Genomic DNA, 27,446 nt, shown 5'->3' on the forward strand with positions numbered 1-27,446 from the left:
GACGACAGCCTTTCTTTTCATTAGCTCAAGAGAAAGAAATACTAGCTTTCCAAGTGAGCTCCTCCAATTCAGTGATATTTGCACATCTCACCTGGGCCTTTCGGTTACAAATTCACCACCTTAAGGAGCCGTGTGAAAAAGCAAGAACAATCAATAAAAAAGGAAAAAAAAAAAAAAAAAAAGCCTTCAGCTATAAATCAGCCACGTGGAGCTGCTGCAGCAGCAGCGGTAGTCCCACTTCCTGGTTGGCTTCCTGAAAGCCTCTCGTCAGGGCGCTCAGGGAAGTGGGTCTAAGGGAGAGGTGCAGAGAAGAGCGACCCCAGGTCCAACGGAGGGGGCGGTGGGCCAGGGTATCCCGGGGGGCACAGGCGTTAAGGACGGAGTTATGGTCCATAATTACAATAAAAGTTTGGGGATCTGAAAGCTTTAAGGAGCTGAGCTGTAGGGCAAAGGCTAAGGACCAGACCTGGGGAAAGTGCAAGTTAGTTGCAAGGTAGCAGGGGACTGTGAAGGGGGCTCGCGTGGAGAGCAGGGGACTGCGGATCTGGAAGGGGGCAGGTAGAGAGGAAGGCAGCCTGGAAGAGCGAGGCACACGGGTCAGTCGGAGCTCTGCGGTGGCCGCCGGAGGGGAGGGGGCCGCGGGGAGGGGCGAAGGAAAGAGCCCGGGGAAAGGTATAGCCGAGGGGAGTTCCGGATCTGGAGCTGGAAAGGGCAGGCAGCGGAGAGGGCGGCAGCGGTAGCGGTAGGGGTGGGGGAAAGAGGAGGAGGAGGAGGAGAGCCGGAGGAGGGGGAAGGAGGGAGGGGAGAGCGGTGGCGGCGGCTGCGCCGGGCTGTGAGTCTCTCGCCGCCGGAGGAAGATGAGGCTGAAGATTGGGTTCATCTTACGCAGTTTGCTGGTGGTGGGAAGCTTCCTGGGGCTAGTGGTCCTCTGGTCTTCCCTGACCCCGCGGCCGGACGACCCAAGCCCGCTGAGCAGGATGAGGGTGAGTGACCCGCCCGGCCCCCTCCGGCGGCAGCGACCGGCAACTTGTTTTGTTTGCCCGCGTGTGGAGGGAGCAGGGGGCGGCGGGGTCGCGGTACGGCGTGGGCACCGCAGCTCCGCAGGTGGTGCTGGAGCAGCGCGGGCCGAGGGGGTGCCGAGCCCCGCGCACCCCGACCCCCTGTCCGCCGCCGGCCCGCCCCCTCGCCGCCCCTTCCTCCGCTCTTCTCCGCCCCGGGCTCCGCCGCCGACACCCGCGCTGCGGCGGTAGCGGCTCGGGCGGCCGCTCTCCATGCCGGGACTGCGGGCGGAGCTGGGGAAGAGCCGGGTCCGGGGGGCCGCGGCCGCCCGGCGTCCCACTCTTGGGAGCCGGGACCACGGCACTCACGGCCGGTGTATGCGGGGTTGGTCCAGGCTGCGGCCTGTGGCGCGTGCAGGCCTGAAGGAGGCGAGATGCCGCTGTCGCCACTGCTGGTCCGATGGACCAGGCCCCTCGGTCTAGCCTCCCCTCCCGCCGCCGCCGCTCGTCTGGGGGTGTTCGCAGCCCCGGGCTCCCCCGGCCCGCCCGCCGGGGAGTGGGAGGGCGATGGCGCCCCGCCTCCGGCTCTTACGGAGAGCGCGCCTCCCCCTCAACTCCGGCGGCGGGGAGCTGGGGTGTGATGCGCGGCCGAGGCCTCGTCCGGACCGCTGGTCCCCCTCGTGTCCCCAGGCAAGGGAGGGGCGGTTGGCCGGAGATGCCGGAGAGGCGTCCCCGCCCCGCCGTCCGCCCCCCGCCCTCAGCACCTGGGGAAGCCCCAGCTCTGGCAGCGCTCGGGCGCTGTCCGGGGGACAAGGAGCAGTTCCTCTTTCCCGGCTGCGGCAGGGCTGCTCGGGCCGGAAAACTAACTTGTGTCGGCGCCCGGCCACCCCGCCGCTCAGGCCGACGCCGAGGGGAGCCGCGGCGCGGAGCTCGCGGCAGCTCCGCTGGGACGCATTTGTCTGCCGCCCAGGGCGCGAGTGTTAGCGCTGACATTCCCTGGATTTGGAGGGTTTAGTCAGGCGCCTCGGAACATTAGTTACCCGGAGCCGCGCAGCGCGGGGAAGGGATCGAGGCCACAGCGGCTTCCCTGACCGGCAGCGGGCGGCGCGCACCGGCCTCGCCCGGAACCCTGACCTGCTTCCCCCCGGATGAACCGTTGCACCCCCTGCTTCCTCCTCCCTGAGCCTGGGACAGCCTACTGGGCCGGCTGCCAGGGGGGTAGGAGAGGGTATGAGGGGCTCACGACCGCCGAGGCGGCGGGGCTGCCGGGGGAGTTGAGTCACTCTCTCTGTTGTAAAGTGCTTTTTGTAAATGTTAACAGCATCGCTTCTATGTCATGTTTATTAACTTTCCTTCTGGAAAGTTAGCATCAAGAAGTTGGGCAAAAAGGCTTGTGGTGTCCTTTCAAGAGTAAGAATCCTAGGAGGAGATCCCATTATCAGCTCTTTGCCTATATCATGAGATTAGATGTAATCTGTAAGTTTTAGTATTTGAAGTCTCTACAGCAGTGGAATCCCTTTGTAATATCTGGGATAGATTCCCATCTAAGTCATCTAAATTGATGATAATAAAAAGTATCAGTTTTCCTTTTCAGTACGTTTGCGGTTTTAAGCTTCTCAGCTCATGGAGTGATGGTGATCTTTTTATGATTTTGCTCTCAATATGACTTACTGACAAAGGATAACTGAATACTGCAGTTGAAGATATTTGTTTGAAGTCATCAGATGGCTTTTTACATGTAGCTAGCAATGTTTAACCCCCTATTTTCTGGTAGAGAAACTGACAAAACTAGCTAGGTTCAGAATGTCCCGCCCTTCTGATAGTCTTTTAAAGAGGTGGCGGAACATCAGCATCACTTGCCAACTCGTGGAATATTTTATTAGTGCAAATAAAGGATGGGCCATAATGCCCATTTCAATACTATATGCTGATGATAAAGAAGGTGATGATATCTTGATTTTTTTGTTTGTTTCAGTGTACTGGATAAAGTTTCTCAGTGGATCCAGTGTAATTTCTATCATTCGTCAAAGACAAAAGGTAGATTTTAAAGACCTAACATAGTTAACATTAAGAAGAATGCTTAGGTATCAGAAGAGCAAGAAAGACCCTTTTATTGGCTTCCCAGGTAAATAGTAATACAAGCAATTTAAAGTGTAACTTATAAATAAGAGCATAAATAAGGGATTATTACCTTCCTTTAATAAAGACTAACCCAGGAACTTTTAAGACACAGTGCTAGAAGGACAAATCCTGTAGGGAGGATTGTGACTCCTGAGTTTCTCCTCCCCCTTGTGGTTCTTTTCCTTCGATGATTATTGCAAATATTCCACCCATCGTGAGATCTCTGCTTCTCTTTAATGCTGATCTACACATGGACTTTTTTAGATCCCTTTAAATGGCCTGAACGATCCAGTTTACCAGGTGTGGGTTCTGCCTCTACTCCAGCAAGCTTGTACTTGTGGCTCCATTCACCCTCTGCCAGTTTTTGTCTTGAACTATGAATATTTAAGACACCAAATTCTGTTACAGCCTTGACGACTTGAGATGGTCCTTCCTCATCTGCACTATTTCCTTGTTTTAGGTCTGTCCACCTGTGGAGTCAAGACAAAAGAAACATGTTTCTTACTTCCTTCCCATCTCTGGGCCGCTTGTCCTTTCTCTGAGGTGAATGATGTGAAAAATGACCTTACCTTTCCGATCATATTCTGTTCTGTGATTTTAAATATTGATTTATTCGAACATTTTTGGAGTGCCTATTATGTACCAGGCATGGTACTAGTTGTTAAGGAAATACTCCTTGTCCTGAATCTCATGGATCTTGTAAAAACCACACAGCAATCAAACCTCCATAAATATATAAATAAAAATTATGCTACTGCTTTCATAGTGAAACCATAGGGGGCAAGAAAATGGAGGAATTTGGTCATAAAAGCCTTACTTGAAGAAATGACTGTTAGCAGTAGCAAATCCATACAGGTCTGAAGTAACTCGATTCTTACCTCCTTGTGGGAAAGAATTTATTGGAGGGGCGGGGCATAAGGCAGCTCGAGAGACCGAGGCAAATTTTTGAGCAGGAGCGAGAGTATTACAAAGCTTTAGAGCAGGAACGGAAGGAAGTACACTTTGAAGAGGGCCATGTGGGCGACCTGAGAAATCCAAGTACCTCCTCTCACCTTGGACTTGAGGGTCTTATGCATTGGCATGATTCCAGGGTTTGCGTTTCTTCTCCCGTGATTCTTCCCTTGGGGTGGTCTGTCTGCATGGCAGTGGCCTGCCAGCAGCGGGGAGGGGCTGCATGCAGTGTGTTTACTGAAGTTGTACTCATGCTCACCTGAGGCATTTTTCCCTTACCATTTGGGCCTTCCTAGAGGAAGGGCAAGTACGAGTTAAAAGCCGCCATTTTGCCTCTTAGTGCACATGCTGGAGCCCACTGGCCCGACTCCTGAGATCTTAGCGGGAACCTGCTGATAACCAGCTTTAGGTGTTTTCTGTCTGTTGGGAGACTGACTTTCCATGGTGTTGGCTGCGACCAATTATTATTTCAGAGAGACAGTTTAACAACTGCCTGACCATCACCCTTTGGCCACCTGACATTCCTGGTGGTGAGGGGCCTTTCCTGCCCTGCTCATGTCTGCCTAGCTGCCTACTCTGACTTTTGAGGCAACATCTGAACATTTCAAGAAAAGTAGTTAATCTGGAAGTGGGTGGCAGCATTCTTGAGAAGGAGCAATTGTGCAAAGGTCTAAGGCAGGAGGTAGCATGGGTGAAATAGTGAGAAACTAGGAGATGAATGTTGTTGGAACATGGAGCATGAGAAGTGGAATGATGCCACTCAGGAAAGCATGGGTCTCCTAGTCTACGCTAAGGAGATCTTAAGTGCACTGAGAAGCCATTGAAGGATTTTAAGTAAGGGAGAGTGGATTTGTGTTTTGAAAAGAGCACTCAGGCTGCCTACAGAAAGTATGTATTTGTCTATAGAACAGGAAGCAGGAGTCCTGGTGGGGGTGGTCATTATTCAGGTGGGACATAATCCTTGCTTAGATTGGCAGGGTGGTGGTAGAGATAGAAAAAAATAAATTGATTCAAGAGCTCCTAAAGATGCAAAGGCATCAGGATTTGGCGATTGGATATGGTAGCGAAGGTGTCAGGAGGCCTAGGATGATAGATTATTTGTTCCATTATGGAAAGTTCTCAAGGCGAAATGTATACTTTCTTGTGTTGTATTATGATTATGGGAAGCCTTTTTTTTTAAGTCTTTGTCCTCTGGATATTTTAAGGACAGCATTTATTAAGATTATCTCTTTAGACTTGCAAATCACAGAAAGCTCCTTTAATTAAATAAATTATAATATGTTTCAGACTAACACGATTTATCCCAGGTTTTAGTCCTGAGTGACTGTCTACAGTTGACTCATAAGCCTCTGAAAATAAAGGTTTTTAAAGGAAATGTTGACAGATCCATTAAAACAGTAGTCCCCTACCCCTACCTTTTTAGCACCAGGGACCGGTTTTGTTGAAGACAATTATTCCACAGACTGGGGGGATTGGGTTGGGTGGGGGATGGTTTGGTGATGAAACGGTGCCACCTCAGATCATTAGGCATTAGATTCCCATAAGGAGTGCGCAACCTGGATCTCTTGCATGCAGTTCACAATAGGGTTTATGCTCCTGTGAGAATCTAATACCACCACTGATCCGACAGGAGGCAGAGCTCAGGCGGTAATGCTCACTTGCCAGACTGCTACTCACCTCCTGCTGTGCGGCCTGGTTCCTAACAGGCCATGGATAGGTACCTGTTCATGACCTGGGGTTGGGGACCCCTGCATTAAAACATTCAGTGCTGGTGAGAAGCTGTGTGTAAACTAATGACTCTCTGGATATGCAAATGCAACTTTAGTCAAGTCATTAATGCCACTTAGGTTCAGGGTGTACATAGTAGGACTAATTCAGGAACTACTAGGCCAAAAGGTTTTATGTGATAGGCAAGCTAACAGGTTTGAAAGGAATATAGCTTAAATTAGGATTAGTGGCTGAATTGATTACCCTGGCAGTCAAGTTCCACCTTACCAAAGCCATTTTATCTCAGTGATGATCAGTTGTAACTTGAAAAATTCTGCCCTTGAACATGAGATTGTATTTCAAATGGAAGCTCTGTTTATACTATTAGGGATGGAGCTATCACTTAATGCAAGTGTAGTGTCTTAAATGGTCACTGTTCTCTCAGTTTCCCAGGCTACACGCCTTAGGATTGGTTTTTGTTTTCTTTGCTGTTTTCAATCTCCCATTCGCCTTCTCTCCCCACACATAATGATTAAAAATCTCACATCACCAAGTCTGAGAAATCTGGGGTTTATAGACTTCCTGAAATTAATGCGAACTTTTGCATACATCTGCATTTTTTTCTAGGTTGATAATCAGAAGCTTTCGTGTTTCCTAAAGTGTCCTCTAAACCAAACAAGGCTTCCAACCACTGACCATGTGCCCTTTGAAGGCAAGGTTCATGTTTCCTGTTCATTGAGTATTTCCTCAACATTTGATATGTGCCTTCTATAAAATTAGCACCAGGAAAGATGCTAAAAGAAACTAAAGTAAGGTACATCCATTTATGTCTCCCACATAGGTCTGAACATTTTGGAAATGTTTGGTGAATTCCTAAGAATTGCTGTATTTATCACTTCTGTGGAAATGTTTCCCATCCAGTGGTCTATGTGAGGTCAGGCATCAGGCCTGTTACCATCTGCTTGCCCCTGCCCCCTTCCCCATCCTCCCCTCCCTAAGACCTCATGAAGAATACTGAGAACACCCGAAGTGGGAGTTCCTGCTCTCACAATCTAGTTGGGGGTGGGGAGAGCTCTTCCTTAATCCAGTAGCAATGTAAAGAAATAATATAAGAACTGTCACAAGGATATATTTCGTCAGCAGTCAAACCAGTAGGTGGAGAAGCCTTAAAATGGCCTTTTGGGGAGTGCACAATTATTAGTAGAGAGAGAATGAAAACTGTTGAACAGCAGTCTATTTTGTGACTTAGGCTGGTTGCATGGAATGGGAGATAACGTGTGAGATATGATTTGGGTTTCTGTATAAACTGTGTTAGATCAGACGATAGTAAATTGGAGAAAGAGGAAGAGAGAAAAATAATTCATCATGAATGAAAAGCAAAATTCTGAGCTTGAGCCATCTGTAAACAGAATATGTGGAATTTCTAACTTGAGTTATTAAAAAAGTTGGTCAGCAAGATTTGAGTAGCTATTGAATGCAGGAAAATGATTGTGATTATTCAGCTTCAAACTAGATAATTGTCTTTGTTCATATTTTGAATTTCAATTCTCATTCCTGAAGAATGAATGTACAATCTGAAAAGTAACTAAATTAAGGATTTCAGTAATAACAGCAACAATAATAGTTTACATATATTGAATCCTTACTTTGGGCCTAATAAATATTCTACATGTATTTGGTCGTTTATTTGTAACAACCACCCTCTATTGCAAGTCTGAGGGAATCCCTGTTTATAGATGAGGCTGTCGTAGTATAGAGAGGTGCACTCTTTGTCCAAGGTTATTCACTTAATTAATTGTAGAGCCAGGATTCAATCTTAGGTGTTCTAACTTCAGAGCTGTGCTTTCTGATGTTGCACTACAGTTTTTAACAACACAGACAAGTACACATATGGACTTCATTGAAAAGTGGATATATAGATGCTAGCAGGGTAATTTCAGATAAACACTGAAGACAATGTAGATGGTCCCTGACTTACCATGATTCAGCTTATAGTTTTTGACTTTTCAATGGGTTTATCGGTGTGTAACTCTGTCATAAGTCTGAGCACATCTGGACTTAAGATGTCTTATGATTCTTCAAGTTTACAATGGGTTTGTTGCAGGGTGTAACCCTGGTAAGTCGAGGAGCATCTGTACTTGGTAATATGAAAGAGAATGGGAGGCGGTGGTTCATGCTTGTAATCCCAGCACTTTGGGAGGCCTAGGCAGGCGAATCACTTGAGGTCAGGAGTTTGAGACCAGCCTGGCCAACATGGTGAAACCCTGTCTCTACTAAAAATACAAAAATTAGCCAGACATGGTAGCATGCGCCTGTAATCTCAGCTACTCAGGAAGCTGAGGCAGGAGAATTGCTTGAAGCCAGGAGGCAGGGGTTGCAGTAAGTGGAGCTCGCGCCACTGCACTCCCGCGTGGGCAACAGAGCAAGACTCCATCTCAAAAAAAAAAAAAAAAAAAAGAAAAAAAAGAAAAAAAAATAATAATAATAATAAAAAAAGAGAGAATGGGGTGGAGGGGACTACTCAGGGAACATCAGGGAAGGCGATGGCCAGAGCAGAGACTTCAGGAGTAAGTGTAAGACTATCATGCAAATCTGGGGGAAGAGCATTCCAGGCAGAGGGAACAGAAGTGCAAAATTGCTGAGGATGGAATGAGACTGGAGTGTTTGAAGCCAGTATGGCTGGAGTTTGTTGAATTTGGAGGGAGTACAGTGCTGGATGAGCTTGAAGATGTAGTCAGGACTCAGATGATGGGCGTGTGTGGCTCCTGTGGTCTGTTATTAGGGTGATTATTTGTTTTAGTTTACATTTGCTGCCCATTAGCCATTATTATCCTTTCACTCTCAGAAATATCCTGGGTTGGATGGTAAATTATATGGGTGTCTTGCTTAAAATATATGTTCCTAGATAAATAAAATGAATAATAGTCCTTTTTGGCCACAGTTTGTGGGCCAGATGCACAAGTAAACAATTGCGGTGAGTAAGACAAAAACTGTATTAGTTAAGTCCACTGGGTGCTGTGGGATCACAGAGAAAGGAGCATTTAGCGTATGGGGCTGGATGCTGTCAGAGGGCTTGTCTTATAAAAAGACATGCTGGAGAGACGAGGACAGAGGAGACTGTGTGCAATAGCATAAATGACTGTGACCAATCCTGGGGACCACATGGCTGGAAAATTGCGTTGGAGAGGGGTGGAATAGAAGAGAGGACCCTAGAAAGATAAATAGAATCTGAGCCATGAAAGACTTGGAATGGTCAGAGCTGGGCTATAAGGAATAATCTGGAAACAGTGAAAGCTAGATTTCAGTGAGGAAAGAATTATGTCTGAAGGATATAATGAAGCCTAAACTAAGGAGAAGGACCTAGAAACTGAATACAGAGGAAGAGATTATGGAAGTATAATAGAATTGCCCAGTGGGAGGAGGAATCATTCTTGATGGTAAAGGAAAGGATGTTGATGCCTTTAGAAGGAATACAGCTGTCCGAAGCACTGGCTCTCAAACTTCTGTAGGCTTCAGAATCACCTAGAGGGTGTGAGAAAACGGATTACTTGGCCCCATGCCCAGAATTTCTGATTGAGTAGATTTAGGATAGAGCAGATAATTTGCATTTCTAACTAGTTCTCCAGGGATGCTGATGCTGCTGCTGCTGGTCTAGGGATCATGCTTTTGAGGAGTGCCAGTCTAGAGGTTATATAGATTTGGTGGCTGCAAAATGAAAAATTTGGTTTGGTTTGGCATATAGTATTTTATAGACTACAGGTCAGTTGAGCGAAGGTGTCTAACCAGGTACATGGAGCGCAGCATGGAATCAGAAGTGGATGCATTTCATTGGCCAGAGGGTGGTGTCTGAAGCTCAGGGAGCGGATTGGTAAGTTAAAGGAGCCTGTGTGGATGGAGGAGAAAAATGTGTGTATTAAGAAAGAAACATGGAAAATGCCTTCTTTTAGGCTCTAGGGGGTTGGTGGGGAGAGATGAAAGAAGACATAGACAGAAGTAAAACGACTTAGACAATATTGCCTAACCGAGAGCAAAAATAATTTCTTTTAAGGGCAGGGCCATCAACAAATTCAAATGTTACAATATTTGAGAACTGACTAGAATGAAAGCTGAAACAAGTGGCTGTGGAAGCGTTACCTGCCTGCTAAGCTAACCAGTAGTACTTTGGTCTAGAGAGGGACCACAGCAGCATCATCATTGGCATCTCAGTAAATATTGTGGCCCAGGAAAACTGGTTCAGATGATAAAGACGTTCAGGTCATGAAGAGTCCTCTTCACTATGGGAAAAATACAAATAGAGAAAAAATTTTATTAGAGAACTGTAACTATCGAAGAGGAACTTAACCCATTTTTGGTTATATCTGGGCTACCATAACTTTATGTGCCTTTCCACCTCTCCCTACCCACAACTGTGTGTGTGTGTATGTGTGTGTGTGCAGACACCTATGTATATATATTTTAGTTGTGATCCTATATAATACTATGTAAGCTAGATACTGCAACACTTATTAGTCATTTTTTACTCATCTAAAATCCAGTGATTTGAAAAGCTGTGACTAGAAAAACAATTTAATATTTAAAATTGGAAAATAAATTTTATTCTGAGAACAGCAGACAATTTTTAGTTTTTAGTACATTAATTTGACTGAAGTGTATTAAAAAAAACAGAACAGCAAAACTATGCTATTCTCAGCATAGAGAAAACGTATGCTCAGCATTTCAATATTCTTACTTTTTAAAAATGAGGTTTATCATTAAATTCTAGTTCAGCCCTGTGATCCTGAAAGCAACACTGAGACAACTTGAACTGCAGTCACCCAGAGTCTACATCTTTTTGGAGAGGGAAGAGCTAACTTTCAGTTGCTTCATTTGCTAAGAATCCTGAATATTTCCAGATGAGAAATGTTCTCATTTCTGCACCATTATAAATTCCCTTCTGGGCTCCCCAGCCTGTGTAGCATTTTCAAGCATTACTCCCAAGAAGCATTTAAACATGTCGACAGGGAGACCTGATTCACTTCACTGAATACAAGAACTGGTACGCTGAAACTTGAGGAAAAAATTAACTTTACATTATCTAATTAGGTTTACAGAATTGGTGCAGAGCAGCCTGGTTTCCCAAATCTAGAAGGTACAATTAACCACAGTATTATATCAATACCAACTAGTCTGTGAATAGGCTTCTAAGCAATAGGAATCTGCTACTACCAAGAATATTTTAAACTGGATGAGTTAAAATTAAGTCACATACTATTGGGAACCATTCTGTATCAGAATAGTGTAGATGACCTAGTCTTTTTTTTAATTTTAATTTTTACCAATTCCCTGGGTTTAGGAATACATCTGAGCCTCAAGAGGTATGCTGCCGTCTTCGGTAGTAAACTTAACATGCTTAATGATTATCTGGCTTAATTGTAATTTTAGCATTTGTAGTTACCTTTATGAAATTATTTTTTATGCATAGCTGTTTACTGTGAAAACTATGTATTCACTGGTAAAGCTATGCTTCCTATGAAAACTGTGTATTCACTGGTGTCTTTTAAAAAGAAATGGTATTATTTATTATGTAAGTATTACTGCCTATTAAATAGGCAGTAACTGAGAAACTGCCAAAACTTTTTTGGAGGGAGTTCACTCTTATTAGAAGTTGGGTATGTCAGCATTTTTATTTATTAAACTGTTTGTATTAATAATTCTTCTTTAACTTTTGGTTTTCCTTTTAATAGAAACACCAGCCAGGTGTGGTGGCTCATGCCTATAATCCTAGCATTTTGGCTGCCTGAACCTGGAGGATTGCTTGAGGCTAGAAGCCTGGGCAATATAGCAAGATCTTGTCGCTTAAAAAACAAACAAACCAAACCTGATAAGATACTCTTTAATGTGAGCAAGGTTTGCAAGTAGCTTTTACAACTGTGCAAATGCCTAACTCCTTCTACAAGAACTCTTGATTTAAAACCAACCAGATGATTCTAGTTATTAGAGTGAAAGAATAGTTTCAATTCCTAATGTAGTATGAAGAGACCCCTTTGAACTGTTCCACAGAATTTTAAGAATTAACACTTGTAGAGAAGTGATATCACGACAACATCAATGTAGTATCTTTATGATTCTGTGAGAATTTGTTTTTTTAAAAATATATTCCTTAGAAAGCCTAAGTAGAAAACAAAACAAAAAAAGAACAGTAACGTACAGTTGTACATTGCAAAAAAGAAGTCCTTAAGTCATGATGCATGAAGTTCTCTATAAGTCCTTGTCAGTACTTACTGCTGTACTTCACATTTTTTATTCTGTAGATTTGAAGTAAATATTTTATATACTGTTTATTAACATTTATTATTGCAAAAATAGTTCCTTTACAACCCTAGCATAAAATAAAACTATCAGTATACTTAAGTGAGTCATGCAAGTGTCATTTTGCCAGAATATATCAAAGATATCTGAGTAATGATATTTAGAATTGGAAAATGTGAAAATAGCATCATTATTAGAAGATTCTAATTCTGTTTAGATTTATAGTTTATGGTCATTTATGTAAACATTTTAAAAATGTCAGGAACAGTCTAATTAGGTTAAGTCAATTAAGTTTTTTTTTTTTTTTTTTTGCTTGATTGTTTAATGCTGTTATGAAAAACACATATTTGTGAAGGAAATTATTTGCCTAGAAAAATTTACCATGCAGTGTATTTCTCCATACTGCAGTTCCTTTTTTTTTTTTTTGAGATGGAGTTTCACTCTTGTCACTCAGGCTGGAGTGCAATGGCGCGATCTTGACTCACTGCAACTTCTGCCCCCCAGGTTCCAGTGACTCTCCTGCCTCAGCCTCCCTAATAGCTGGGATTACAGGTGCCCACTACCATGCCCTGCTAATTTTTGTATTTTTAGTAGAGATGGGGTTTCACCATGTTGGCCAGGCTGGTCTTGAACTTCTGACCTCAGGTGATCCGCCTGCCTTGGCCTCCCAAAGTGCTGAGATTACAGGCGTGAGCCACTGCACCTGGCCAGTTCTTTGTTAATAAAAGCCCATGTACCTGGAAGTCAAAGGTATACTTTGCATTGCCATTTCAAAACTTGTCTGAGGCATTTTCTAAAATGTTTGTCTCATTGGATATAGGTTTTAATTATGCTTGCTTGAGAAGACTTAAATCTTTACCCTTCTCCTGGTAGTTTTCTTCTGGCAGTTCAGTATTTTGGCATGCAATTTTTATTAGACAATTTGATCATTGTGTTTCTTACTGCCTAACCCAACAGATTTAATCTTTTAATCCCTAATACAGCAAGGTGTGCTGTGTAAATCTTAGTGTTACCTTTACAATCTGTTTGCAGAGTTTTACATCATCTTTTGAAAGAAAGTGTCTAAACACCCCTGTTCAAAAATCTGCTAGTTCTTGCCAGGATGATTTAAGATGAATTTTAAAAATCCATTAGATTTTTGGCAAATAAGCTCTCAATTATGGTACGGAAAAAATGACTACAAAGTGCTTTTTAGAGTAATGGAATATGACTGAAATTTTATTACTTTACACATGCAGATTTTTCTACTATGGTAGATAAACTAAAAGATCACTGTCAAGATTAGAAATTTTTATCACTTAAAATATATAATTATATTTGAACAATTAGCAAAAGATTGGGGAATGGGGATATACAGGCCGGCAGTTTCGTTAACTGTTGCTCCCTGTGTGAAGACCTCAGAGGAAATTCTAGGTCCAGTGTTTGTCAGAGAGGCTGGAGGAGAATGTTTCCATTTTAGTGATCAATGAAAATAAATTTGCTTACAGTCCAGGGAGATCGTGGTAGAAGGAAAAAAAAAAAAAAAAAAAACTTCAGTAAATAATTTTCTAAAATTCTCTATTCTAAACATATACTAGGAGAGAATGGTTTTTAAATAGCTCGGTATTTTAAAGAAATACATTTTCTGTATGAAATTAAGATTATTCCTCTTCTTGTAGCTAACATTTAGACTCTAAATCATGGCACATGTAACACTTCTATTTTAAAATAAATGTAGGGTACGTGAAAGCACAGTTGTTAACTTTGAAAATTTTGAAGCGTGGAATCAACCTGCAAACATAATGGAGCTGAAAATACCATGCCTTTTCCTAGGTCATGCTGTTTGCTTAACCTGAGAAAGGAACTGCTGGTGTCATCCAAGTATCAGTCAAAATACGTATGTACTGTATGGTCATTCTCAGATTATTTTTCCCAGTATCCTATTTGAAAATTCGAGGAAGGTTTTAATGAATGTGGCTTCATCTTACTTTCCATTAATTATGACTGCAAGAAGAGTACAGCCACTCTTGTTTGATCAGCCTATACACTGTGACTAAATGGAAAGCGAATCACAGCCAGAGAGTCTAATAGTGTCACAGTGGTAAAATCATGTTTTGTAAGAAGCAGTTATCATCCTTAAGCACCGCTCTGTTAACTGATAACAGTAAGGTAAAAGTAAATGTTACAGTCTTTCTTATATGTTGGCAAAAATCACTTCCTAAAGATAAATGAATGGCTTGAAACATTTATTCTTATTTGCGTCTACTTCTTTAGCTTAAGTGACAGGTACTTATGTTTAAAAGTAACATGTTTTGTGTCATGATTTATGATTTCTAAGGGCTGATAAATGCAGAAAGAATAACTAAAAGGAAGTTGTAAGTGTCAGTTAAGGAATAGATGCTTTTTTAAATATAGAAAATTAGAAAACTTAAGGTTACAGCAAAAGTAATGTACATTTGTTCAGTATTTTTGTTTTCTGGTGAATTTAGATACTTTTTCTATTATTCCTTTGATTATTTTTAAAAATAACTACAATCTATTTTTTTCTCCCTTGGTACAGTGGATTCCTTTCTCTGATTATGAGGCCTGGAATTTGAGTGATTCATTGGTCAGTTTCTTTTGGGTTCCAGTGGGTGCTAAATGTAAGAATGATTCTTTTAAGGTTAAAAAATGTCAGTTGTATATTTTATTGACTGCAGGTAGCTGGAAAAAGTAAACTTGCCATGTGGGTACACAGCGTGTTGTCTCTGAATGATGAGGCTAGCAGGTTACTATAATACACACACACACACACACACACACACACAGTGTGTTGCCCTTAAATGATGAGGCTAGCAGGTTACTCATAATACACACACACAGCATGTTGCCTCTGAATGATGAGGGTAGCAGGTTACTCATAATACACACACACACACACACACAGCATGTTGCCTCTGAATGATGAGGGTAGCAGGTTACTCATAATACACACATATACACACACACACACACAGAGCATGTTACCCCTGAATGATGAGGCTAGCGGGTTACTCATAATACTCATAAACTCACACTGCTTTTTCTCTATGTACCTGATTCTTTTACATTAAAGATAACCAAACCTTTGAATGATGAGGCTAGCAGGTTACTCATAATACATACACACACACACACACACACACACACACACACATATATACATACACACACTGGTTTTTCTCTGTGTACCTGATTCTTTTACATTAAAGATAACCAAACCTTTGAATGGTGAGGCTAGCGGGTTACTTATAATACACACACACACACACACACATACACATACACACACTGGTTTTTCTCTATGTACCTGATACTTTTAAATTAAAGATAACCAAACTTTTGAATGGTGAGGCTAGCAGGTTACTCATAATTCACACACACACACACACACACACACACACACACACTGCTTTTTCTCTATGTACCTGATACTTTTTAATTAAGGATAACTGAACCTTTAACTCTTGAGCCAGTGATAATGAGAAAATAAAATTTCATTTCTCCCACTATTCCTCTCACATGCTGCACTTTTTTTTTTTTTTTAAGCTGCATTAAGAGGCTGTTATATCCTTTGAAATACCACAGGTCTTGAGAGGGATGAATGATGAAAGTTAAAGACTAGTGATTGAGCAGGAATGGGAGAAAGATTAGGGATTTGGTTTTCTGGCACAAGGCTCCTTTCTGTCACAGGACTGCAAATTTTCCTGGGTTGACGTGGGCTTAAGTTAAAATTGCCTTATATATGCAGTGATGAAAATCAAATCAAATTTAAATTACTAAATGGAACATCCTCCTGATAATGTAAAAAAAAAACTGATTTAGAAGAGGGTTTTCGGTACTTTGAAATATTAATGTTAATATTCTGAAAGCTGAACAATGATGTTTCAATCTGCTTCACTCCATCCCCATTACTTGTTGTCAGCTGTCTATGAGCATTGGGCCACTTGCCACAGTTTTACATGATAACCATATTAAGTGGTAAAGAAGATCAGAAAATATACAGTGCCTTCTTCAGTCAGGTTCCTGATTTCTAGTACTTTCCATTTAGATACATATTGATTTACCTAATTTCTTAAATCCATGGACCAGTACTGATATTCCTGTTTGTCATTATTTAGGATTTTACATGGTTAAAAAATACATTGGTAACAGATGACTGACACCCAAAAAAGTAAAAAAGCAAAACAGAAATCACCATGCTTTAACAGATTTGTCATGAAGCAAAATGCATGAGAAATTTGGTCTGTTTCAGTTTGCTTGTTATCAGTCAGAAATCACCTTTGCCTTGCCTAGAGAAGACTCAGATTCATTGAATTCTCTTCGCCACTCTATGAAAGTGTGTAGCAGCATAGATAGCACATACTAAGTATATGTACAGGTTTAACTTACTACTGGGAGTGAAGAAGATCAATGATTCTCAAAAAAAAAAAAAAAAAAAAGTGGAAAAATTCGTTTTGGGGAAAAGAAGCTAGTATAATTTAGGGTTTTGATTACTATCATACCTGACTGAGAGAAATCCCTTCTTCTTAAAATAATACAGGTACTGCATTTCTGATTTTATAATACTGCTTAAATGCTTCCTGTCCCAGGCAGTATACTGAATTAAAATGTAGTAGATATTTAGCACAAGCAAAAAGGACTTATAGTTTAGGAATACAAAATTCAGAACTTTGTATTGCAACTAGTTACCAGGAAGTAGTGGGGGTTAAATCTGTGCTACTGGGAAAGTGTTTTTTTTTTTTTTTTTAAATTTCCTTGTATACATTTTAGAGTCTACCATTTGTATGAACTGTGTGCTAGTCAAGAAAGAGATAACTAAACATTATTTCAGTTCAAGAGATTTAGCAATCTCATGGTTTTGGGATAAGCTGCTATCCTAGTGATGTTTTCTTGTCACTGTCTCATTGAGATTTTGAAAAACCCAAACACATCCTTAATCAATTCAAAAGATTCCTAGGGAAATTACATTCAACTTGATTATGGTATTCCTTAGGAGAGCTTGGGCGTAGGGCAAGGAGAATGAGCTTTTAAGGTGTAGGAAGAAGATAAGTGTGTTCCACATAAAAGGAGGAGGGGCCTGCTGTATAGTACAAGGTCATGGCCTACGCCAATCATTTGTCTTGGGGTTAGGGAGTAGGAAGGGTGAATGGGTCTAAACCACATACAGACTTTTTTTTTTTTTAATTGAGTCAATAACCATGAATATTAATCCCTATGAATACTAAATTTTCTAGAGAAATTATATTGATATGCAATTTTCCTTACTGTATAACATATAGCTCCCCAAGGACAAGGTGGCAGCTGGCAGATTAAAAATGAAAACTGACATCATTATATAGTAAAAGTACACATGGACTCTGACATGGATTAAAATGCTGGTACAATCACTGTTAATAGCTTCAGTGAGCTTGACCGAGTGATTTACTTACTGAGAACTTCCTTTTCCTCATCTGTAAAGTAGACATAAAATCAACTTCATGGCAATGTTCTTGTGTTTCCAGTTTATTAGAGCTTCTATGACAGGGTTTAACTTGCACTTTTATACATACTGTTTTTCCTTCCTTCTGTTCCTTCTTCTTGGATGAGCACCACAATTTGTACATAGTTTCAAGAGTGCTTTAAAAATGAAAATACTTAAGTTCTGCAAACTTATTATGAATTCATTATTTTGAATTATAAGTGAAGGAGGGCTGAATATTGTCTTTTCTCCTGGACTTTTAGACTTTTGCCTTCAAAGTTATATCCTTCAATGAACCAGTGTTCTCAAATAGGGAAAGAGGAAAATATTATTGTTTACTTCCTTTTTTTTTTTTTTTTTTTTGAGATGGAGTCTTGCTCTGTCACCAGGCTGAAATGCTATGGTGCAATCTTGGCTCACTGCAACCTCCAGCTCCCTGGTTCAAGTGATTCTCCTGCCTCACCCTCCCGAGTAGCTGGGATTGCAGGTGCATGCCACCACGTCCAGCTAATTTTTTAATATTTTTAGTAGAGACGGGGTTTCGCCCTGTTGGCCAGGATGGTCTCAATCTCCTGACCTCGTGATCCACCTGCCTCGGCCTCCCAAAGTGCTGGGATTACAGGTGTGAGCCACCGCGCTGGGCCTACTTACTTTTAAAATACATTTACATTGAGAAAAAAAGAATGTATGTTCATTGTAGAAAATATTAAAAAGTTAAAGCAAGTAAGAAACAAAATTATCTACAACCCATCCTATCCAAAGATAATTATCATTAGCTATTTGGTGTATTTCTTGCCTAAATGTATGTACTATGCATAGACATAGTCCACAGTATATATAAACTCTGTGGATTGCTTTTTTAATTTCACTGTAGAAATATTTTAATTGTTTTTAGGATATGTATAGATTTGTAATTTTTTTTTTAAACCATCTGGTCATTTTAGTATTGAGATGGTTTAAGGAAAGAGGACATTAGAAAAAAAAAAGAAAAAAAACCTGTGTGCTGGGAATTAGAGATCTGAAATTGTCATTACACCACATTTGCAAAATTTTTTCACCTGCCCTTGAAAAAAGCCAAGGCATGATTTTGAATTTTATAAGATGGTTTATTAAGATTGCTTAAACTTTGAGTCCTTTCTGGAAAGACCAGCAATTAAATGAAGAAAAACAGAAGCCATCACTGGAAGAACAATTATTTTGTGGATGTTACTTATTTCACGATCTCTTCCCTATTCTTTACCCCAATATAGTTCACAACTTAAAGTTGTGGACTGTAAAGCACTCTAAAGCTTTTAAACTTCTGCCTAGTGAGTTAGTATTAAGCAATTTAAGTCACTGCCATGGGGTTAAATATGAGGTTTAATAAAAATATTGGTTTCTTGAATTTTGTTTATTAGTCTTACTCCTATAGTGTGTGTGTCGTGAAGTATAATTTCGCTTTTCTTTCTCCTGATGCAACTCAGCCACTCCAGGGTTTTCTCATTTTCCTTCATATTAGGAATATTTAAAAATTAAAACAATACCCTTTCTTTTAGTCATTGCATAGTTGGACTACACTTATTTCACTATGAGGTGATAGGGCTCTTCTTTTCCATGTGTTTGCATCTTAAATACATACAGACACTATGCATTTATTTATACTTATATACTAATACAACAGGTCAGCACAGTCACTCCCCACCCATGTGGGGAGCCCAATTCTAGTCTGAAAATGGAGCATCAAATACTAATAAGTAACCTATACTGAACTCTTAGGTATGTTTACATCCTTAATTTAATCTGACATTTTGCAATTGGGGAAATTTGTGGCTTAGAGAAATTAAATACCTTGCCCAAGGTCACTTAGTCTTGTAGGTAACAACTAGAGTTCAAATCTAGGCTGACTGCAGAGCCTATCTTTTCAGGTGGGATTCAGTACCACCAAGTAGCACTTCCTGAACTGTGTTCTATAACTCAAGGTGTATTAGCAGGCATTACTTTTAAAAGGGGTTTTGGGCCAGTAAGGTTGATAAGTGTTGCATATTGTATCATCCCCTCAGAGATTTCACAGCATACATTGGTATGTTAAAAGCTCTGAAAAGTACTATAAAAAGGAAACTTCAGCATTTTAGCACATCTTTCACAAACTGACCTGGTCACTGATCCAGTTTTTAAAGAACATCTAGTTTTCTTTAAAGAACTTTAGTGTCCTGAGAGAAGAGAAAGTACTGTGGACAGATGGACCTGTCTTCAGGGGAGGAATCTGGCTGCCTCGGCTTGCTGAATTCTGCCTTGAGGCCTTCCTTACGTGTTCATGTGCAGCATGCCATCATCCAGCTGTGTAAATCTTAGCATCCTTCAAGATCAGTTCAGGATTACCTGTTCTCTGAAGCTTTTCCTGACCACTTGAGTCCACACCGATATATCTGACCTCATCATGTACAAGGTTCCTCATTATGTACCTGATTATGACTGATGGTAATGCTCTTTTAGCATGTGGCTGTTTCCCCAGTTGGTTCCTAAACTCTTCAACAGCCTACTTTATACTATAGAGTTCCTAAACTCTTCAACACCCTACTTTATACTATACCCCTGTCTGCTGTGGCCTTACTGCCCTGGGGGGAGAGGTTAAAGTGTTCCAGTGGTTTTTGTTTGGTTTACAAATACTCCTTGTCTCCCTGGTGGTGAATCCTGGTGAGACCTGCACTTCATTCTTAATCCTCAAACTTGAGGGGCTCATGTGATCACCTTACACTCATATCAGCACTTAAGCTCCCCATATTGTTTTCCATTTGAATACATCTCACTGATCTTGCAGTTATTTATCAAAAAAGATTTCTGTTTACAGTGTATTTCACAATTACAGAAAAATTCTACTGATAGTTAAAATAGGTTTCCTAGAACAACCCCAGCTTGGCAGTTACCTCCATCTTGCTACATTGCCACAGAGCCTGATGAATCTGCTGAGTATTTATATTTGGGAATTTCTTTTATGCAGGGAACCCCAAAGTAAGTGGTTCCTTGACTCCAGTTGTGAGTCAAATGGTATAACCCATATTAGATTTCTATTCATACAGAAATAGATGTCCAGTGTATGAATTATGTTTCAGTTATTGGAAACTCATCATATCATGGAAATATCAAAATATGTCCCCCAAATCAAATATACTTCCAAGAACATTTTGCAAGCACCAGAGCCATATTGTGTCTATTAGTTGGATAAATTTTTCTACATAGGCAAGATTGAATGAAGTGCTTTAAAATATTAGTCTAGTAAAGTGTGCACCGAAAGCACCACCTTTTCTTTTGGCAACTCCCTGCAGTAATCATGGATATTCTTCCCTTGCTCCAAGGGACTTCTGTGTACAAAATTAACATTATCTATCTTGAACATTTTTATTCTCTATTCAGTGTTCACGAATGCCTCTGGAAGTCTTTGAATGGTACCTGCTGGGAAACATTATTTCTACCACTATCCCAACCTTATGGAAACACATGAAAACTGAGCAATAGATTCAACTCTCAGTTGGTTCTGTTGACTGTTTGTGAACTTTACGGGATAGTACATATTTGGAGTTTATGTTAATTAAAATATAGATTTGGCTACTATAACAGCCGTCCAAAATGTTAGTTTTTTTTTTTTTCTCTTACATAAATACCCAAACTGATAATGGTAATACTTCATAGTCTTTTATGGTATTGTTAGGGATCCATGCCCCTTCTCTCTTGTTACTCTGTCATTCCTGGAGAGTTGCTTTCATCTACATGGTCTGAGATTTTACTACCGTGTCCACATTGCAGTAGTAGGAAGGAAGGAATCAGAAGGGATTTGCTTCTTCACCTGTATATGTCACTTTCAGTATCTTTATTCTAGGTGGCCATGTGCATAGCTAAAAATGGTTTTAGCTGGTGGGTAACTAATGAGATAGAAAGGGAGGAATCGTAGTCTTTCCTACAAGGTAATAGCATATAATTTTTTAAATGATAAAGTTGTATAAGCAAGGATCAAAAGTCACTTGTAGCTAACTTTAATTCGTTGCACCTTCTCCTTGCCTAGCACAGTGAGCATGGTCTTGGTATCTAGTGTAAATCTGATCTTATCCAAACATAAATTTCTTACTTTTTGTATTACTTGGTTAACTGTTGATTTCAAGTCTCTTTTCAAACTTGTCTCCCAAGTTCACACGAATAGGGCCAGGCTTTAAGTTTTTTAAATTCATTCATTATTACCAAGCAGTGCTTTTTAACATTAGTGTTCAGTAAGTTTGTTGAACATTGGGTTATGATGACTATTGAAATTCTACATTTATTGCTTTGCTTGGTTGTTAACAGATTCAACGTCTCTTGTCTTTTCTCTGCCAACTGGAATAATCCCTACTCCACGTATCTGAGCTGTATCCTGTATCAGAAATGCAGAGGAGGCATGGAATTGGCAAAGATTTGTTACCAAAAATCACTATCATACCCCATTGCTGTTGGCAGTCAGGGAACCATGGAAAAGATTATGGGTCATGGAAAGTTATAAGCAAAAGTCTGTGGATTTGCATAGCAGCATTGAGAGGTGGGTCTTACAGTGGGCAAGTTATATTGGAGCACTGAAAAAAACAAAATGGAAATATTAAGGAAACACACAGATAGTGACTCCAAGAAGAATTAGCACAGATAGGACTAGGGCAATAAAAGGAAGAGGTTGGGATTATCAAAATTTGGAAGCTCAGAAAAGCACCTGGCAAGTTGGGGTTCAGATCTCTAGGGGTGGGATGGGGGAGTTCTTGGCTGGCTGACTGCCTGTTGTATCTCTTGAAAATAATGGGGCTAGTTTGGGGAGTAGGAGTAGGGTTGAATAAATGAATAAATGCTGGGACTACTCCAATTACTATGGTGAGTAAGCAAAAGGATGTAAGTCTCTTCCGCCAGCCTTACTGCTTCTGTGTAGTGTCCCCTGTTTGGTAAAGCCTTATGGGAAGGCTGTTGGCAAGAAATTTTTACAAAGCTCTAGAGCCAGATTCACAAAGCAAAATATAGAAAGGTGGGTTTGGAACTGAAAGATAATAATCACTGGCACAGTAGTAGGTTTAAAGTCTTCCTTTGGAAAGTTCAGCTGGAAGATACTGTGCCAAACAGTACTGTGACAGAAATTAGGTGGATCTGGGCCAGATGGTATGAACAAGATTGAGTAGAAGAGTGGTCTACTCAGTCTTGAGGAGTGTCTTGCACATATACCAAAGTCACTTTTACGTGAGAAAGCATGCTTTCTATCCTTTCATCCTCATAGGTAAGGATGCAGCCTGGAGTTTCCTTTCTTTCCTTAGAAATCTGTTATGAATATATTATTCAAAAGTTTCCATGACCATTTCTTGAGTTTGTTTTTAGTGTCTGTGACTCATAGAAAAACTACTTAGTGGGTTTTTTAAGGTATCTTTTGTTATACTGGACTTTGAGGAAACAAAGATGACTAAGATATAATCTCTGTTCTCAGGTAAGTCACACCCTGGTTTGTGGTAGAAGGTAAATATGAAGACACTAACATTGTATGTTAAATATTAAAATAAAATGGATCATATCTGGGAAGGGGAAAAAGGCAAGTCTGTGGAGAATTAACTTTGTGCTTGTCTTTCAAAGTAGGACTTTGCCAGGCTGAGGGAGAAGTGTGTGGAGTAGTGTGTAGTGGGTGAGGGCAGCAAGTAGAAATCACAAATTTAAAGGGCATGGAGAAATCATTATTAAGATGACATGTGCTGTATATTTACCAGTTACTGTATAAAGAAGCGTTATTCCTTTGCCCTGAAACCTTTCTTTTTTTGACTTCAAGGGGTCCTCTTTGTTTCAGAATTTTGTATTTGATATATACCCTCCCCCGTCCATTATGATTTTTCTGTACGTCAGCCATATTGCTGAGATATTCAACTTTATAAGTAAAAAATTCCTTTAAAAAAATACCTTTATCTTCAAACTGAAAGCCGTCTCATCCGTGTTTTTATATAAGTTGCCCTTTGCAGAACAATTTCTAGTTTCTGTATGTGGGTCCTCCCTACTTCTGAAAGGTAGTCTGGAGAGCTATCAGAATCACCAAACAATGAAAGATGCCCCAGCTGCCATGCCACCAGAAGGCGGCATGTCTCCTTTATATGTACACTCGAGTTCTTGAATTACCATCGTTGCCTTGAAAGGCTATAGAAGTAAATTGTTGGGAAACCATCAGAATGCACCTGCCTGAGCCTTTCTCCCTCAGTCTTCCTGTTTGTGTTCAGTGGTTAATATTGTCCTCTCCATGTATAAAATTTGAATTCAGCAGGACCTTGTAAGACACATGTGTTTCATTTTAAGCTACATCCCATTCTCAGTTCTCTCTCCCTATCCATGGGTGGGAAGGTTCAACACTGTTCCATGGACATAGCTGATGGGACAGGAGTATTCAAGCTAGGTCAACTATATTATTTGTCCCGGGATTTTTGAATCATGTAGTGTTGTCCACTAGAGATGGCGCAGAGTTGGTCGGTAGGCAGGGTCAGCTCCTTACGCATCAGTCACATACCAGGCAAAGTTATGGGAGAGGAAAACCTAAAAGGTTTGCCAAGGAAGCCGGTCTGTAGAGAAAGGAGTGAAGTAGATGTTCACTTTCTTTCCAGAAAAAGAGATAAAGATGATATGGAGAGGGACAAACAGGCAAAAAGACTCTGCCTCTGCCTCTGTCTGAGGACCTTCTAATACTACCATGAGACCTGCCTGTTCTTCCTGCTGATTAGGTTGTGATATAGGCCTGAAGCCTTATAACAAATACTATTTTATTTAAGCTAGCTTAAACTGGTTTCTGTAACTTGTACATAAGTCATTCTAGAGTAACATACACTCCGTACAGAAATAATCTCCTGCTTTACCCTAAAGGAATTTACTGTTATGGAAAATTCACATGGAAGCCAGAAAGGGAGATTTTTGAGCAGGACCCTCAAATCACATACATGAAGTTGCTGCCTAGCCCTTGTGTCCTGTCTGTCTTTTCTCTCCCCTCAACCCAACTTTTTTTTTTTTTTAAAGGCATCGCATTCACAGAAGACAAAGCATGTTTTTGTATAACCATAAAATTACTTTTCTATAGTTTTTTAAAGTGATACTTAGCTTTTTGTTGATATTTTTGACAATAAAAGAATCATCAACTGTGATATATAGTATGAAATTTGAAGAAATTTCTGTGTAAATAAGGGATAAAGCAGAAGGCAACAAATGAGAAAAAGGCATTTACCAACCTCCCAAATAATGAGTGGTGTGTTTGCTCTGATTACAATCCCAAAACTAGTTTTTTTGGGTGGTTAAGGTTTTCATTTTTAATTTCCTTTCTAAAGAATGTGAAATTAATGAATTTGAAATAAATCTGTTATTAGGGAGGCATCCGAGTGGCTTATAAAATAGATGATTGTACCAAAAACTATTGTTTTTTTTTTTAAAAAGGAGGCTAAATATATTCGGTTGTTGACAATACTAATAATTTATTGCTTTACTTACTATGTAGTTGCTGTAAATTTTGTTCATATGCTATGTAGTTATAGTGAAAGCAATTAGACTTTAGTTTTCAAACTTTCCTATTTGTAAATGGATTTAAAGTCTTTTTGATAGTCTAGGAACCAATTAAATATTTCTTTAATGGCTCAACTAATTGCTTTGTAACTATTACTTTTTAAAAGTGTTTGCTTAGGGTACAGAGAGTTAAAAGCATTAAGAGATAATAGTAGGCTAAGGAGACTAATGATGTAAACTAATTGGGGTTCTTATTGTCAGATTTAAGATAACATGTTAACAGACAGCATTTATACAGAGGCATTCTTTGTACATGTCTTAGGTTGTTTAAAGGGGCAATTTAAATTTAAAGTAGGCAATTTACTTATCGTCTCAGAAATTCTGTCTTATTGCCCTAGGGCTAGTATACACCATACTGCATTTTAAAAAATGTTTGAAAAGCTGTTGGAAGCTTTTTGTCAACACGTCCACATTTGCAGTAATATTCTGTGGCTTTGAATGTAAATTTAGGAATTTATCATGTTCACAAATAAAGGAGAGATGAAGTTTACTAATAATAAAATGAAACTGATAATCACTTTTGAATCTAAGCAGTTGTTTCAGAGGCGATTTCATATGAGTCTCTGATTAGGATTTTGCCTTATAGGAGATAAATTTAATCTGGTTTTCAGCCATAGTAGCATTCAGACTGAATCCTGAAAATGTCCTCTCCACTTTTTGCTGCTGTTGAAGAGATCAGTGAAGGGTTTTGTAAACCTGAAAACTCTGGCTTAGATTTTCTTAGCTAAATTTCTGCTTAGAATCAGCAAGTAAGTAACAGATGTTACTTTTCAGTGCTAGTTTAATAATAACTTGTTCATAAGATTTGGTTTCACACACACATAAAGTCTTTATAAAGCCATTTGTTTCCTTTAATTTCAAGACCCAAAATATTAATTTGGAATTAATATTGAGTGTTTTGCTCCTGATGAAGTGTCCTTAAACAAGTCTGTCATGCGTTTGAACTTTTATTTCTACTTCCTCATCTTCATCTGTAAGTATTTGTGACTATTTCTCATGTTGCTAAATTTAGTTATTTCTGAAAAAGTACCAAAATGACCTGTAAACACAAGAAGAACAGTCTTCCAAAGCCTGAAGGGGGCTCTGAGTGACTGACTCTGTGTCTAGGCTACTTTAAAGTGCAATTCACGTTTGAAACAGTTCTCGGAGTCTAATGCTCTTCCATTCAGAAGACCTGTAAATGCTTGAGTTGTTTCTCCATCTTCTCTAAAGAAAACTTGACTGTGTAATTTCTCTAGGATCTTAGGGTCGTCCTGCAAAGGAACAAAGGTGACATTAAAAAACACTGTACTTCCTAGTTGCCAATAATACCTGAGTGTAACCCCAGGAACACTAGATCCTGAAGGTAATCTCTCAAAGTAAGAGCAGAGTTGTCCTTACCTGGCTAATCTCCTTGGACAATCTGTAATTACTGTCAAGAACTTCTGTTCTTTTCCATGCTTACAGTGAATCAGATAAGATGATGACTTCTATGAGACAGGTAAAGGAATTTACACTTGGTTTACTCAGATGCATAGTCTCTTAGTGAAGACCCTAGATCTAGCATGTGGGATTTAATAGTGAGGAGAGTGCACACACATATCACTATGTGGTTTCTATTAACAATTTAAAACCTAAAACTAAAACATGTCTCTTATTAATATTATACAGTCAAAAGAATAACTGCCTTCAAGTTAACATGGACATGACTAATAACTTCAGCTGCTTACTTTACTTGCTTTCAGATGTGGATGAGATCCTTACTCTCAAATTCCCTAAATTAATAGGGGGAAAAAAATCTAACAATTGGACAATACAAAATTACATAACAATTTTCTAGTTCGTATTTTAATAGAGAAGAGAATTTTAAGTTGGAATTTTTTTTTCTTTTTTGAGACACAGTCTCTCTGTCACCCAGGCTGGAGTGCAGTGGTGCAATCTTGGCTCACTGCAACCTCCACCTCCTGGGTTCAAGCCATTCTCTTGCCTCAGCCTCCCAAGTAGCTGGGATTACAGGCGCCCACCACCATACCCGGCTAATTTTTGTATTTTTAGTAGAGACGGGGTTTTGGTATGTTGGCCAGGCTGGTCTCAAACTCCTGACCTCTGGTGATCTACCCGCCTCAACCTCCCAAAGTGCTGGGATTACAGGCATGAGCCACCATGCCCGGCCCAGAATGTATTTTAAGCTGTTTAAAATGGAAGCATTTTATATATTCTATAAGACCTTCTAAAAAGAACTTGGAATTTGGAGCAGAGATAAGGCACTGTTATTTGGTAACGTGAAGATTTTTTTTCTTCAACTTTTAAGTTCCGGGGTACATGTGAAGGATGCGTAGGTTTGTTATATAGGTACACGTGTGGCATGGTGGTTTGCTGCACAGATCAACCCA

General features: G+C 40.2%; 1 protein-coding gene across 2 annotated transcripts in view; it reads left to right on the plus strand.

Annotated features, from left to right (window-relative positions):
• Positions 1 to 605: 605 nt before the first annotated feature.
• The window catches only part of GALNT7 (polypeptide N-acetylgalactosaminyltransferase 7), a 153,164-nt gene continuing 126,323 nt past the window's right edge, over positions 606 to 27,446 (plus strand). For both annotated transcript variants that reach the window (XM_025385081.1, XM_025385080.1), the window contains exon 1: positions 606 to 983. In XM_025385081.1, coding sequence (XP_025240866.1) covers positions 858 to 983 — 126 coding nt within the window. In that variant the 5' untranslated portion in view covers positions 606 to 857. The remainder of the gene's footprint in view (positions 984 to 27,446) is intronic.

The sequence above is a fragment of the Theropithecus gelada genome, chromosome 5 (assembly GCF_003255815.1).
Source record: "Theropithecus gelada isolate Dixy chromosome 5, Tgel_1.0, whole genome shotgun sequence".
Taxonomy (NCBI): Eukaryota; Metazoa; Chordata; class Mammalia; order Primates; family Cercopithecidae; genus Theropithecus; species Theropithecus gelada.